This window comes from Rhipicephalus microplus, chromosome 1 (assembly GCF_043290135.1).
Source record: "Rhipicephalus microplus isolate Deutch F79 chromosome 1, USDA_Rmic, whole genome shotgun sequence".
NCBI lineage: Eukaryota > Metazoa > Arthropoda > Arachnida > Ixodida > Ixodidae > Rhipicephalus > Rhipicephalus microplus.
Genome location: NC_134700.1, coordinates 237,987,341 through 238,001,962, shown reverse-complemented (window position 1 = coordinate 238,001,962; position 14,622 = coordinate 237,987,341). Strand labels below are relative to the sequence as shown.

Below are 14,622 nucleotides of genomic sequence, written 5' to 3'. Positions count from 1 at the left end.
TGTGGGGGACCGCCCTGCACAGCTTTAATCCCATCTTTCAGGACAGAGTCCCACAGTGGGCTGAGGAGGTAGCAGAGTCATACATCTGGTGGACCGATGTTACACCACATTAAGTCGCGATGGATCACTGCTGGCACTGGATCACAGACCCTCCCTCCCCTATGGCATCTACCCTGTCTTTAAAGGAAGTTAAAGTTATTCACTCACTTAACAGACAAGTGCTCATACGCCAGCTCAGAATTGATCAGGAGCACGAGTTAACAAGGATTGTCTTAACACCCCCAAGCACTTTTTTATGGGAAACTCTTGATGAAAACATTTCGCGAGTCGTGTCTTTCAGTAAAAATGTTCTTATTGGCTTGCAAGCACTGAAAACTCATATTTGTACCACTTCAAAAGGCACCACAGAGAGCCACGATTGTGCTAGATATTGTGTTCAACACCATGGTCGAAGAACTTATACCTTGCGAGAGTCTAGAGTGAATTCAGCTCAGTTATATTTGGCAAGCTCAAGTCAGAGCGAGTTTGGCTGAGGAAAATTTTGGCGAGTGCGCCCTCGGGCGATATTTCCCAAGTGATCCTGAGCGAGCTACATTTAGTTTGCCAACATATGGCCGACAATGCTTACAGTGAACTGCCGTAAAAAATTGTTGCCTTCCCATTGACTTCTTGGTATCATATTTGCTGTTTTGCTTTCAACTTCACAAGCTTTTCCTTTTGTCAATTACATAAGCGGTCGTGAACCTCCCCTCAAGCTGTGAGAAAACGAATCCGCTAGATGCGTTTTCTCACAACCAACCCTTACAAGTGCGCTCGTTCTAGATGGATCCAAGAAATTTCTGTGGCAATTAATTCTGATAGCGAGATCCTTATGCGATTAGATGTAAAAGTGGTTCATGATCTGTTTAAGTCAGTAAACAGCTTTTGGGTGCTTCAACTGGTCACAGGGCTTGGCATGAAGACAGATCAAGCTCTGAAATGGCAGTGAAGCAGATAAAAGGCTATAACATACAAAGGCAGGAAAAGCTCTTTATTTGGTTGCTGATTACTTGTCATCATCAAAGTCCCCTCCACCGGGCTTCCCCTTCGGTCCTCCAGCTGGCTTGGCCATGATGATCTGATCCACATGAAGAACCGTGGAAGCAGCGTTGGTTGCGTACTGGAGGCTCCAGTGTTTCGTAATCAGAAGGTCGAGGAGGCCACTCTTCACAGCATCTCCGAGGCCTTCGTCCTTAAGGCAAGCGTTGGGATCACCCTGGTTGTGGGCCGCCTGGATCTGGGCAACAAGCTCTTCGGGTTTGGAAGCTCCAGAGTTTTGCGCCAGCGTCCTGATGAGAGACTCGAGCGCCTGGGCAAACTTGTGCGCTGCATACTGCTCAAGGCCGGGCAAGGTGTCTGCCCAAGTGGCCAGGCGCCGGGCCAGCTCTGCCTCAACGGCACCTGCACCGGGTACCAGGCGACCGTCCTTGGTGGCAGCTTTGAAAGCATTCACGCCATCATCCACAGCACGCTCAGCGTCATCCAGCAGGCTATCAGTAGAGCCACGCAGCAGAACAGTGGCCACTCGAGTCTGGTGTCCCTCCTGGCGGAACACCACCACTGGCGTGTCACCCAGTTCATCCAGATAGACCGAGTCACACAGGCCGAGGTCTTCGGGGCGCGGGGCGGCCAGCTTGGGGAGGGCAGTGGCGCCAACGACGCGGCAGACGCGGCGCACGTCGAACTTGGACTGCAGCCTCACCGCCATCAGGCCGTACTTGTTGAGGTAGTGGAGCGCCATGTCGCCCACCTTGCCACCACTGACTACCACCTTGACGCCAGCGTCGGCGATGGCTTTGATTTGCGCCTCGAGCATATTCTCTTCGGCCCGCGAGAAGCTCTTCAGCTCCTGCGCCGACTGAATCAGAACTGTGCCTTTTGTTTCTGTTTGTAGTGTGTCTACGGCGCACGCGTAGACGGCGACCTTAGCGTCACGCGCTTTGGTTACGTCTCCTTCGACCTGGCGCTTGAAGACCATACCGAGGACTACCTGAGACTGGTCGAGGCCTGAGCCGAGTACCTTGCAGACTCGCACATTATCCACGTTGAGCGCACCGGATTCCGGCAGCACTGCTTGGCATGCTTCGGCCACCAGCTTTGTCAAAAATTCTGCGCCGGCCAAAGGCTTGCTTGACATGGCTGTGCGAACTGCCTTGAGAGCTTGATCCGGCTTGCGCATGTCCTGCACTTCATCCACTTTTAATTCAGGAAGCATATCAAGAGCCTTTTTCATGGCAAGCTGATAGCCTTCAGCTACTTGCACGGGTGTGAGACCACTTCGAACGAGCTCCTCAGCATTTTCCAATAACGCGCCGGCAAGCAAAACTACGGCGTTAGTGCCATCACCCACCTCCGCTTCTTGCATCTGAGACGCCATGACGAGAAGCTTGGCGGCGGGGTGTTGCACCTCGAGTTGGTTGAGAATTGTCGCAGCGTCGCTGGTCACAGATAGCTTCTCCAGGTGGTTAATTACCATTTTGTTCAGTCCATTTGGTCCGTAGGCCGACGCGAGGCTTCGGGAAAGTTCGACGCAGGCCTCGATGCTTCGAAAGAGAGCCTCATCTACGCCCTGGTAGTGTCGAGAACCTTCCTTTAGCATCTGCGAAAGAGCTGACGATCCAGCGCCACGGAACGACATGATTGTGGCTGAGCTTCGTACAAATGATTAAAAGAGTCGCGAACTCTCCTTCTGAGCACTGCTGAATAAAAACTCGGCGAGTGCGAACGCCAAATCACACTTTCAATGAAAAACCTCGTGCTCCGCCGGGTGGTGACAATGCGCCGGCCGCGGATGGATTCCCTTATTAGGCTCAGCGTGACAGGGGCGCTGACGGCACTTCATACGCTGGCTCCGTACAACTTTTGGATTTGGATAGGTTTATGTCAATAAATTAGCCACAATCGAAAGTTGGCGCTGCCATCGATTCCGAAACTGCCAAAACTTCGTCAATTACTTGTTGAGAAAGTAAAATCTACCATGTGGGCAGAAAACAAAAACAAAAAAATGTTTTATTGCTAGCTAGTAATTAATTATCTTGCTCAGCCAGCAACCCATGACGACGACCCAAAGCAAATTACTTTACTGTCTTGAGATGACTCGAGTTCATCTACCCACATTGGCTAGCGCCTGACGTGAATGAAACCATGAATGAAATGCGGGTGATGTTCTAAGCTCTCAAAGCGTAATGAATGTTGTTAGTTAGTGCGGTGCTGGTGAGGCTTCCGCTCCAGAATTCGCTCATTTGCATTTGAGGACTGTGTTCCGGGCAGGTTGCCTGACTAGCTAGCGACGGAAAGAGGTCAGGTGACTCGCAGGCCGGAGATTGAACGGATTGCATCTGGGATTTGAACGCGTCAGTGTATGCATTGCCGCCGTGCCTTATGTAGTAACATTCATCGTAGTGACCAGTGGACCGTAACCAATCTGTGCTTCCCATACTTCACGCCGACGCGAGTAAGTCATCGAATTTCTTGCTTTTGTATCGTTTCCTTTTGTTGTGTTAGGCGTTGGCGGCCGACGAAGTTGGAAAAAGTTGTCCAGCCTCGTGTTTCCGTTCCGATTGTTAGCGCTAGCTGCGCTGTAAAAAAGTGCTGGCTTTCCGATCACCACAAAAATCGAAGGCTGCGGGTCCAAGCACCTCGCAGCTCGTACAAGCAGCAGTTCGTGGCTGTTTCTTGAAAACTTCACCGCTGTGTCATGTGTGCCGTGCATGACCTTGTATCCGATTCGTGGACGTCATAGTCGTTTGACTACAGAATTCCGGCTTGTGTGTTTCAAACGTCTAGATTTTAACGCTGCTTTCTTTTTCCTCCTTCCAGTGGCCGAATTTCAAGCGAAAGACTTCGGGCTAAGCTTTCAGAAAAAAGTACTCGGCCGCGTAAGCAGCAAGAGTGTCGCCAAAGCTTTCATTGACGACACCTCGGCCAGTCTTTTGGATAACTTGTACAAACTCGTCAAGAGCGTCACAGGCAGCAAGAAAGACGCAGAAAAAGTTACCAAGAACATTATAAAAGTGAGTATACGTGAGCGCTGAGATCAACTTTTTAGTTAGGTTTTCTGTCAGGCGACTTGATGAAAGTGTTTTGACACATTTAGCTCGACCAGCTAACCTTGGCATGTTTCGAACTATCTCATACTGGAAAGCCATTGCTTTGTTTTCGTGCAGTATGCACGCACATTCATTGTCTTTTGTTCGTTTATACGTTGGTGTGAAACATTTGCTTTGCCCGATTCCGTGCAGATAATGTGTCAACAGATAACTTGTGTAGTGTAAGTAGCACCACGTTGGGAAGCACCTTTAGCACACTTCAAACATTTAATGTAATAAATTATGCAACGTTGATGCATCTAATTGTAATATAGCATTGTGGTACACTTTGTGTAAACGAATTAGATTTCTTTATTTTCCTGTCATCAGTAAGTGCCATCAAATTGTGCATTTGTATTTCAGATTGTTGTGAAGGTTGGCATCTTGCATCGGAACAACCAATTCTCAGCCGAAGAAATGAAGGTGGCCAAGCAGCTACAGCACAAGATGCGCGCTCTTGCCATGGCGGTGGTGAGCTTTTATGAGATGGAGTTTTCGTACGACCGAAGATACCTTGTGGGCGCCTTTGACGAGACTCGCGCCCTGCTTTCTGACCTTGTGCGATCCCACTTGACAGGCAAGTCACTGGGTCGGATTGACTACGTTTTCGGCTTCTTTGGGAAACCAGAGACTCTCGACTCCGTGTTTGCGAGCGACAGCGTTCACCGAGAGTGCCTTGGAAGGATTGTCAAGGACCTGCACGAGGCTTTGGATAAGGAGAGTCTCTGAGGGATAAGGTTGGCCTGGTTGTGGAAAAAAATTTACGTGCACCTTGCATGCTGAAACATTACTTGGTGAGAACGGTTGTGCGTACTCGGCATGTTGTAAGTTATGCACCAAGAAATGTAGTCACTCTATGCAAAACTAGAGGAAAGCAAGCGTTATGATAAGGATTACTATGTTTGCTCACAAAGGATTTTATATTACCAAGATTCTGTGTGCACTTACAGGGTCAGGCAGAGTTTAGTCTGTGAAAGCACTTGGCTGCTAAGGAGCCAAAAGAATGTGTGTGCCTTGAACAAAAAGATCAGCATGTGTTGGTCCTCTTCTATTGCTTTCTTTTGCCTGGCGAGGTGCCTTCATCTTTACAAACTCCCGTGCGTCTATCTACACAGTGTTCAAAGTGGGCTTCAGCGATTGAAACTTGGCTTGCAGCGCTGAGCTTTTCTGGTGGGTTCAGATCTTATATGCATGCTTATTGCTTTAACGGTGTCTGTGTGCAAGATGGTGATGTGCTTAAGTTTGAAACACAGCGAGGCTGAACAAGTGTTGGTCTGGTCATGGATACTAGGCTGTCAAAGGAAGGTACGACCCTGCCAGAGATCTGTAACTGGTCAGTGAAGACTCAGCATTGCTGACGGCCAACGATTGTGCGAAAAAGATGGCCTTCTGCTTGTCAGTCATTTAGAGGGAAGCTAGAGCCAGACAACCTTTGTGACAATTCTCATTGCCTTTGTGACTTGAGTTGCACAAATGCCTGCTAGTGCATGAATCAGTCACCCAGTGCAAAGGATACAAGATGAGCCCAACAGAGATAGAAAGATTGTTCAAAAATATCACACCATGCCCAATTTTTGTTGCTGCAGTGAGGGTTGATCTATTTGCATTTAGACACAAACGTTACTCAGCAGAACCGAACCAGAACTGGTTATAAAGAATTTAAAGCACTCTAAGACTTCCGGTTGTATTTTCCAAGGTTTAGAAAGTCCTGAATCTTTGCTTAAAAAGGAAAAAGTTTATTAAAAATACCTCAGTACATTTAAACTTAAGCTCCTCGTAGGACCATGGGGAGCTCTTGGCCAAGTGAGGTGCAAATATGTGAAGGTGCCATTTCTGTACATGCTGCTCATCTGATAGTCAAGACAGTGTTATTACAATGGTTAAGTTCAAATGAATTTTTTCATTGACATGCATTTATTGAAAGGACCAAACTGGCTAGTTGGAAGCACTTGGAGAAGTCTTCCAGTGAGTGCAACTTAATGTAATGCTTAATGAACATACAGTAAGGCCAAACCATGCTATGGCCTTTGACGTGATGCGCTATTTCTACAGCTTTGTTAATGGTGGTGTGTGGCCTTATGCTATGAAACCTTAAGCATGTGCACGAATTTGTGTGAGCATTTTTTACACCTACTTACTCTTTCATACATTGTTACTACTTCATGCTGCTGTATTTCCTCACAGCCTTTTGTTTATGAATACAGCTGCCCAAGTCACTGTTGCAGTTTAAAAAACAAATTTTTTTTTGAGATGCCATAATATACACAGCTGCCTTTCTTTTTATGGCGATGCTTTGATCTTGCTCCACTACTTGTGAGCTGATTCGTAGCAACATTCCATTGTCTCTTACATGGATTTATGTTATTCGTACATGTGTACACTGTGTCTCTGGTTTGGAATGTGTTGAAAATTCCTCATAAGAACAAATTTACTTACTGTGAATGCTGTTACTCGTGGCGGAAGCCAATATTGCCTGGGTACTCGTCTACCGAAGTGATCTCTTGGTTACTTATTGCACAGGCTAGTTATCCACTCAGCCTGTTCATACCAACATAATTTCAATGTTTGTCAGTGTAGTTGCATTTCAACAGTGTCACAGTTGCTAGTTGCTCAGTGAAAACTCTCACAATGTCAGGCACATCTGAACAGAATGTGCCATTTAAGGGAGAAAAAAAAAAACTGTGTTTGCTCAAGAACCAATGATCAATGGAGCTACGTAACAATGAAAACTCATGCTGTACTGGTGTGAATGGTCTCTTGAGAATCTACCAGTTTTCCTCATTTTGTAGAAGGCAGCCATCAAAGAATTACTAGCTCAATTAACTTCCAAAGAGCATTGGATATTAAAAATAAGTTAATACTATATTTTTTTAATGCATGTTTACCGGTGTTCTGACTACACATCCTTTTTTTCTCCAGCACTGCCTACTCCCCACCTTTCAGTTTTTTTTTTTGTTTTTTTTTTCAGTCTGAACCTTTTACCTTTGTTCTTTCTGTTTACACCTTTATTATGTTGTTATTGACAAGTCTGCTTAAGACTTTATTCTAGTCTAAAGCGCATTTTTACAGGTTTACCACTGGAACTAAATGTTATACTCATAATAATGCCTTTTTCTTTAAATGTCTTTTTTTCATGTTGTGCATGTTGCTGGCACTTTATTCATTATAACACTTCGTTTAAGTACTCTGGAAGAAGCAGTCATTCAGTAGTGTGTCATGGGAAATGTGTGCAGCAATATATATTTCTAACATACAAGACCTTTAGTGACACATTCAGATAGCCAGGAAGTGCCATAAACTACTGTAAGTGTTTTGTCTTCATAGAATCTATGCAATAGTGAATTGTGTTTTCTTTGCTCCTATATGTTCTCTTCACCCATGAGACAAGTTGCATATTTTTTCAAAAGGTGTGGCACCTACTTCGAAGCGCAAGTAGGTGTGATCAAAGAGAAGCATGGGTGTGTATACTTGTCTGACATTTTCACATCTTGCATACAGTGAAATGCTCTAATGTCAAAAGGTGCCTTTCATCTCCATAAACAGGTTGGTTTTAAACACATTCCAAAGTTTTTTTTCTCCTAATTCAATTTTTACATATCAAAATTGTGCTCAGTGATCGTGAAGACATATGATAGATCAAGTTAAAGTGCTGTATTAGTTCTCTGACATTACCAAAGCATCATTTCTATCCATAAATAGAGCTTTTGTGGCAACATAGATGACATATCAAAGAGCTACTCCAGTGCCTTTCAGAAACTGGTCTGCTAGACCTAATATTTGCCTTCAGTGCCTCTTTAAGGTGCATTGAATCTGAACTCATGTTGTTTATAAGAAACGGGCTGCATGTTCAGACACATGCTCTATTATATCTGCACCTTTAACATAAAGACTTTACCTGTCGCCTACGAAAGCTGTATTATTTATCACCTATGTACTAAGTTGCTGTGAAATGGATCAACTTACAAGCTATAAGATGAAAATGACAATCCTGGTTGCCTATGAACTTAAATGTGCACTATGTTCATGACGTTGGCAACATCCTGTTCATGACGTGTTCAAAACCTGTTCATGACGAGATCTCTTCCTGACTTTTACATGCATCTTCTCAAGCCCAGTTTCAAAGGCTCATTTTCTTTTCGTATATTAGTAACAGAGAATAAATAATTTTGAAACCTTGGCATTTGTCTCTTCATTTCTCGAGCATCCTTAGCAAAGAAAAAAAGTATTCACCTTTGTGGGGCTAACGAAAATAATGAATAAAACAGTGAAAATGGTGGGGGGGGAAAGAGGACACATTCGAAATCTACCGAAGAAAGGAGGAAGGTGCTTCCTCTAGTAAAGGCACTTTCTTGGGATTTTATGATTTATGAAATAAATTGGCAGTGGCAGTGTTTCTTAATTTAATATTGTGCCTTGAGATATGTTTAAGTAGACCATTAATTTTCACAAGTAGGTGACTGAAGCCTAAGCATGACAGCGATGCATTGTTGGTAAGTCGCTCTTGAAACAGCATTAACATATTGCTGATAAAAGGCATACACTACTTGCAATATGCTGTGCCTGCTTTTTTTTTTTTTTAAGAGAATGCAATCTTCAGAACATAGCTTTCAAGGAAAGTTAAAATAGGGAAACTGGAAATCGTAAGCTACGATCCAGTCTTCCATTCGTAATTGCCAAATTCCTTCATCATTTTTCTTTTCGTATTTTTATATTTTTCAAAAACTAAATTTCAACCTTTAATTTTGAAACATGGCTGGCATAGTTCGAAACATTACTCTTTCAAGTCTCCAAAGCTTTAAACAAGGCCACTTTCTTAGTTTTAGTGCTAGCTTCCCTTATTTTTCAAATGGTCTTTTATCTTGGCCTTCTCAAACATTGCCTTCTAACAGTACCTTTGGACATTCAAGGGAACATCAGCAGCAAGTTTGCTGTGCTAGCTTCTCGGTGATGCAAGGCAGACTATTGAGCCCTTAGGAAACCCTCTAATGTTTGAAAACTGATTCCTCGATGGGGCTGGTGAAAGCCTAAGGGCTTTTCAAAACTACAAACCTATAGCCCTCCACACACTAATTTACCAAACTACTCATATTATTAAAATTCTGGAGTCTGTCCAGAGCCAAGCAGCTAGATTCATTGCTTCAGATTACTCCCGTTGCTCCAGCATCTCCACCCTGAAAAACCACTTATAACTTCGTCATGATATTACAGGTCTCTGTCGTTTCCACAAATTCTTTCATTCAGCCACACGCGGCAAACCAGTCCATGTAGGTCATCGCACAAGTCACCCAAATGCTGTGATTCCGCCACGTGCTCGCACCACATAATTTCAGCAGCCATTCTTCTTGCGCACCGCCTGAGACTGCAACGGCATTCCGGAAGTGGCAGCAGTCATACATGATTCCACGTGCTTCAAGAATGCCATCTAAAAAGCAGACTCGGCTGTATCCTAAACATTACTTTTGATACCCTTTTTTATGTTGCCCACCCTTCATGTAAAGTTCCCCACGAAACCTTTGAGGACATAATAAATCAATAAAAAAAAGAGAAAATGCTACAATCATTTTGCACATCCTAACAGGACAAACGCACACAGGTAGATTGAGAGAAGCTGGTAAGCTGTCTAACAAGTAGTGACTATAGTGATGTTTGGCAGAGCAACTTGTCCCTATGTTTCCATCTATGACCACTGGTATGCATTCCAGCATGCCAAAGAGAACTGTTGCAAAGACACTGTTTCCTTGTTGAAATGACCTTATCGTAACTGCTATCCATTAAAACTGCACAACTTTTTCAAGGTAACATTATAGGTGAAAAAGATGGTTAGTAAAACTTAATTGAGATATAAAAGCCCAAATGTTTTTCCAAGACACGCAGCCCTGTCATTTTATTATATAATAGAAAAATATGGAGATCCTGGTTTAAACTACCAATTCCAGGAATATAACAAGGGGTCCACACAACTGCCACTAAAGCGAACCTCTTCACTCCGTCGGCTCTGAACATCCTCTTGCATCTTCAGCTCCAGCCTTCTTCCTCTGCAACCTTTTCGAACTTGTCGCTGAAAGTTGCAACACAAAAACACTTGCACAAAATGGTGACGACATAGAATGAAAAAATCTTGCAGCCCAGCCCACAACATTAATGGAGCAAAGCAGCATTGAGTCTCATTTAAGATTAGGGAAAGTGTGCTGTGGTGTATCGTGTACAAAGCAGACAATGCATTTCACGTGGTGACTTTTCGACACATGGTAAACTCGGCATAGTTGTATATGTAGCCGCCAATACATCTGCTACAAGCTGCTATAAAAGGCGAATTTTGCTTCACGCTACTTTAAAGACATCACTTAGGTTATCACTTTGCCGCTAATGGCCAAGTCTAAAGAAGCAGGGTGGATCATCCAGAGCCTACGGCAAATTCACTGAGCCTGTCGTTCTTCGGAACAATGTAGCTTGAATACAAGCAACAGCAACAACCAGATACAGAGACATCAGTAGGGAAACCAAAAAAATGGAAACAAAACTACAAACACAATGACGCACACTCCCTTTCACACCTCTAAAAATGAAAATTAGACAGTCTCGACAATAAAACGAAATTAATAAGATATAACCAGAGAGCTAAAGTTTTCTTACAGTAAGCAAATGCTCAATGCGTATTTAAATATTTGGAACATGCATTGACAAACAGATAAAATTTGCTCACTTCTTTTTTTCACAAAATGTCTGTGCCTGTATAACGTAAAGCCATCAGAAGTTATTCTGCTTTTGTTTTAGCACTTGCAGCTGCCATAAACTTGGCTTTTTTTTTTTTCCTGCGTGGCATCCTGACACAGCTGGCTTTCAAAAAAGTGCAATCAGGTTTACCATTCCAAAGGGCCCGCAGGAGTTCATGACGTCAAACTTTTTAAATTTATGGTGTACAATGCCAGGTGCGGTAAGACACGATTGAATGTTTTGAGCACTTACAAAAAAATTCACAATAATTAAGAGAACAATCGTATGCATTCCAATGCAATGAGGCCATCCTTTCATGCTATTCTTGCTTTCAGACGTTTCTCTATTACAAAATGTATCCAAAGGTCACCTCCATTAAAATATTTTATGAAGCCAACCAACTGTATAAATGGCAATGCCATTGGGTCAGTGTTTGCCTACTGGAATTTTACTGTACATGCCATGGAGAATACAGCCTTACGCCTGAAGTCTCACTCAGTGGCCATGCTTGTTCCTGAACATTGTTACAAGTGGCATTCAGTGCTACAGTGACCGACCAGTTAAATTTCAAAAGCGATGCGCCAATCATGTATACAAAAGCAAAACAGTACCTAATAAGAGCTACATGATAAGATAGCCAATTGACGGTATAACTATAACAGGATTAATGCATAGTGGTACTTATATGCACCCCGTGTTATAACACTGCTCACATGCTCCAATAAAACTTCCTTTAGAAATTAACTAATTTTCTAGCGTATATTTCGCCTAAGTTATGCACTCTCACCTCGATATAACCATTCCGGATATAACAAAATACTCATTGTAATGAAGTAAATGAAGAATAGTCTTGCAATTGATACAGTGTTAGGGATTTCATAACGAACTTCTGTGTAATATGCAAGTTTGTTGTAATGAGGTTTGACTGTAGTTTTATGCAATATCTTTAATATCCTACTTCATCTGTGCTTTCTCTGTCTCAATTTCAGTCCTAAAAACAGTAGTGTTTCTTAGTTTAACCCAAAAAGTACTTCTGAAATTGAAGCTTCCTTCCTATAGAATTCTTCCGATTAACATTAGTAGTTGCTAGTTGAACCATAGCAGCTGATTTTGCAAATAAAGAAGTCACAGTTTCGCCGCAAGGGGAAGCAATGAATGTGTTAGCAACAACTTGCAATGTAACCCTGGAAACAGCAAGCAGACCGAAATGTGCAGTGTGCTGCTCATGCACAAATGACGCACGAAAACAACACACACAGAACGAGAGCGAACTAACGACGTTTACCGCTTGACACTTAACACGTTGTTCAAACAAACACGACACATGAAACGTAATCACAGCTGTAAACAAGTTTAAACTAACAGGTGTTCCAGTTGGTTGTTACTTCACTGTCTATGAAAAGTGCGCTCTTTTCAAAATGGGGCCTGTGCAGCGATCAAAGTGACCTTTGTGGGCCTGGCAACTAACGCAATCGTTCCAGTGAAAGCCATTGCAGTAAACGGGATAAAAAGGTCATTCATGAAAGCCCAAGGCACACGATTCTTCCCACCGAAGGATAAGTGCGCTCACACAAGCATCCACCCCTATCCCAATTTGCGGGGCGAAGTACGTGCGGGAGATAAGCGCGTGCGACGAGCTGGGTGCCGAACGTGGGCACCTTTTTTCTTTCTTGAGTTTTCATATGTATACAGATACGTATACATATACGGTGCATGAAGCCGACGCCGACGACAAAATCCAGCCGAGAGTGTCCATATAATTGCTATTGCAATAAAACTGGGTGGACCATATTTGCAGTTCCTTTTTATACACTTTTGTGGGAGAGCGCGTGCTCTCCTTCAACCGAACTCACTCGGACTCAAACTCAACAATATACGTTACTCACATGAAATCACTCAGACTCACCGCTTGATCCGAGTCAGAGTGAGTCGACACATGAGTGAGTTCGCCGACCTAAGATTACGTAGGAGTATTGATGAACATGGAAGAATGACCAGAAGGACCTGCGGGCCACCAATAATTGATAAAAGGGCCCTTTGTTTTACATAGCGTAGACTATTCTTCTAATTATAGTATTTACTTATTGCATGCGGAGCAATAAGTCGATCTCTGTTGACTTGGCCCGTTGCCTTATTTGCCCAAACCCATCATAGCTGCGATTACTCGCTCTACAAGAAAGGCATGCTGACACGTGTTTGAAACAACTACGTGCAGCTGTAAGCAGAGCTAGGCATTAATGCTAGCCCCCATTTCATTCGCTTTGCTTCACCTCTCAATGGACACTTCAACCATGCAACAAAAGGAATGCCCGCTTGGAAGGTCTTTGCCATTGCCTAGGGCATCTACTTCAAGCACAGTAGGAAAGTACTTCCTACACCATAATTGAACATTTTGCTAAGTATCAAAGTACCAACGATGAGTTTGTGAGACAATACGTGTACCTATGAGCTACGTACCTTGTTAATGACGTGGCTGACAATAATCATGACGAAATATGAATCATCCCTTTGAGGACAGCTCTGAAATAATCACTCATTACATAATTCCCATGGTGTGACTCAGAGTTTCCGACACGATATTGCATCTGTTTAACTACATGACACCTGAATCAGACCAATTTCCAAAGCTGTTTCAAGCAATGGCATGGCTATTCGGTTGAACACTCGACTGCCATGCATGCAAAATGCCTGGGTTCGATTTCGGATTCATCGTTGATTTTTATTCTTTACATCCATTGGGGTCTTTTTGCTCACATACAACACCACTGATGGCGATATTCCATTTTTTCTGTTATACAGGCTCGCTTATGCATTGACTTCGTCAAACTAGCCTGCTACTTTGCTGCACTTCAAATAAAGAGGAAAAAAAGGAAGATTCAATACCTGTGACACGACAGACTTCACAATCCACACCCATTGCTAAGAGCTCACGCAACCAGACAACTTGCTTTGGTGAGAGCGTGTCGCCAGGTCCTTTCACTTCTGCTGCCTTTACATGTGACAGATAGAAATCGCAGCAGTTACATTCCAACACAGAATGGGAGACCAATTACAAAAATAATCATCAGCGAGTCATTAAGGTGCAATGGTTTACCACAAGTGAATTGTGAATGACCTGTACCTTTTGCCCCAAACTGTATTACACGTGAAAAGTGAAAAAAGATCAGTCAGCATCAAGATAGCACTACAACGACTCACAAGTGCCTTCAAGTAACCTGGAAATATTAGGCTTGGGCAAATAGTAAATTTTAGCTTTAAAGTAAATAGTGATTTGGTCGACTAATTTCAACTCGAATTTAAATAGTACATATCCCACTTTATAAAGAAAGATGAGGATCTTTCTTACAACCCAACTAACCTGCACTAATTTTTTTTTAAACTGAAACAAGGTATGTGCAACTGTCATTCTTTTTGGTTCAAGAGAAAGTGGAAGCAACTTTGAATAGGAAAAGAATTTAATTTTCAGTAGAAAGCAGATGGTAACCTGTGGTATACATTATGTTTGAGAATTTTCAACACTTAGAGCATATAAGCCGGTATAACACTCTTCCGAACTTCAAAGATGATGGATCAATGAGAGAGTAATATGTTCGTTTAACATTGAAGTGGGGCTTCAAAACAGTTCAAATTTTACCTGAACAGGTACAGTCATGGCATAGCACTCTTCTAATGCAGTGAAACCAGCTTTACAGAGAGGTTGCATGCAGAATAATGTAATGTATACTCATTCGTTCATTTTGAATACTTCAAAATTTGCAATCATTCATATTTATATTGAACT

The 14,622-nt window shown here is 43.0% G+C and overlaps 3 protein-coding genes across 3 annotated transcripts in view; 1 reads left to right on the top strand and 2 right to left on the bottom strand.

Moving 5' to 3' along the window:
* Nucleotides 1–1,009: 1,009 nt before the first annotated feature.
* Nucleotides 1,010–2,859, bottom strand: CCT8 (chaperonin containing TCP1 subunit 8). The gene has a single exon (XM_037412260.2). It carries the CDS (start codon nt 2,675–2,677, stop codon nt 1,046–1,048), a length of 1,632 nt encoding a protein of 543 aa, XP_037268157.2. The 5' UTR covers nt 2,678–2,859; the 3' UTR covers nt 1,010–1,045.
* Nucleotides 2,860–3,156: 297 nt separating this feature from the next.
* Nucleotides 3,157–8,305, top strand: sigmar (Tumor necrosis factor alpha-induced protein 8-like protein sigmar). The gene is made up of 3 exons (XM_037412261.2): nt 3,157–3,493; nt 3,859–4,052; nt 4,491–8,305. Coding segments are annotated over exons 1-3 (561 nt in total). The 5' UTR covers nt 3,157–3,492; the 3' UTR covers nt 4,857–8,305.
* Nucleotides 8,306–9,981: 1,676 nt separating this feature from the next.
* LOC119166205 (fanconi-associated nuclease 1-like) overlaps nt 9,982–14,622 on the bottom strand; it is a 32,537-nt gene continuing 27,896 nt past the window's right edge. Inside the window, exons 14-15 of the mRNA XM_075891665.1 lie at nt 13,725–13,830; nt 9,982–10,185 (exon numbers count right to left, since the gene is read on the bottom strand). Coding sequence (XP_075747780.1) covers nt 10,109–10,185; nt 13,725–13,830 — 183 coding nt within the window. The 3' untranslated portion in view covers nt 9,982–10,108. The remainder of the gene's footprint in view (nt 10,186–13,724; nt 13,831–14,622) is intronic.

Bases quoted from the DNA above. Each gene is read 5' to 3' on its own strand.
- CCT8 (XM_037412260.2), bottom strand. From the start codon at position 2,677: ATGTCGTTCCGTGGCGCTGGATCGTCAGCTCTTTCGCAGATGCTAAAG.
- sigmar (XM_037412261.2), top strand. The intron at 4,053-4,490 runs GTGAGTATACGT...TTTGTATTTCAG, and splicing joins TTACCAAGAACATTATAAAA to ATTGTTGTGAAGGTTGGCAT.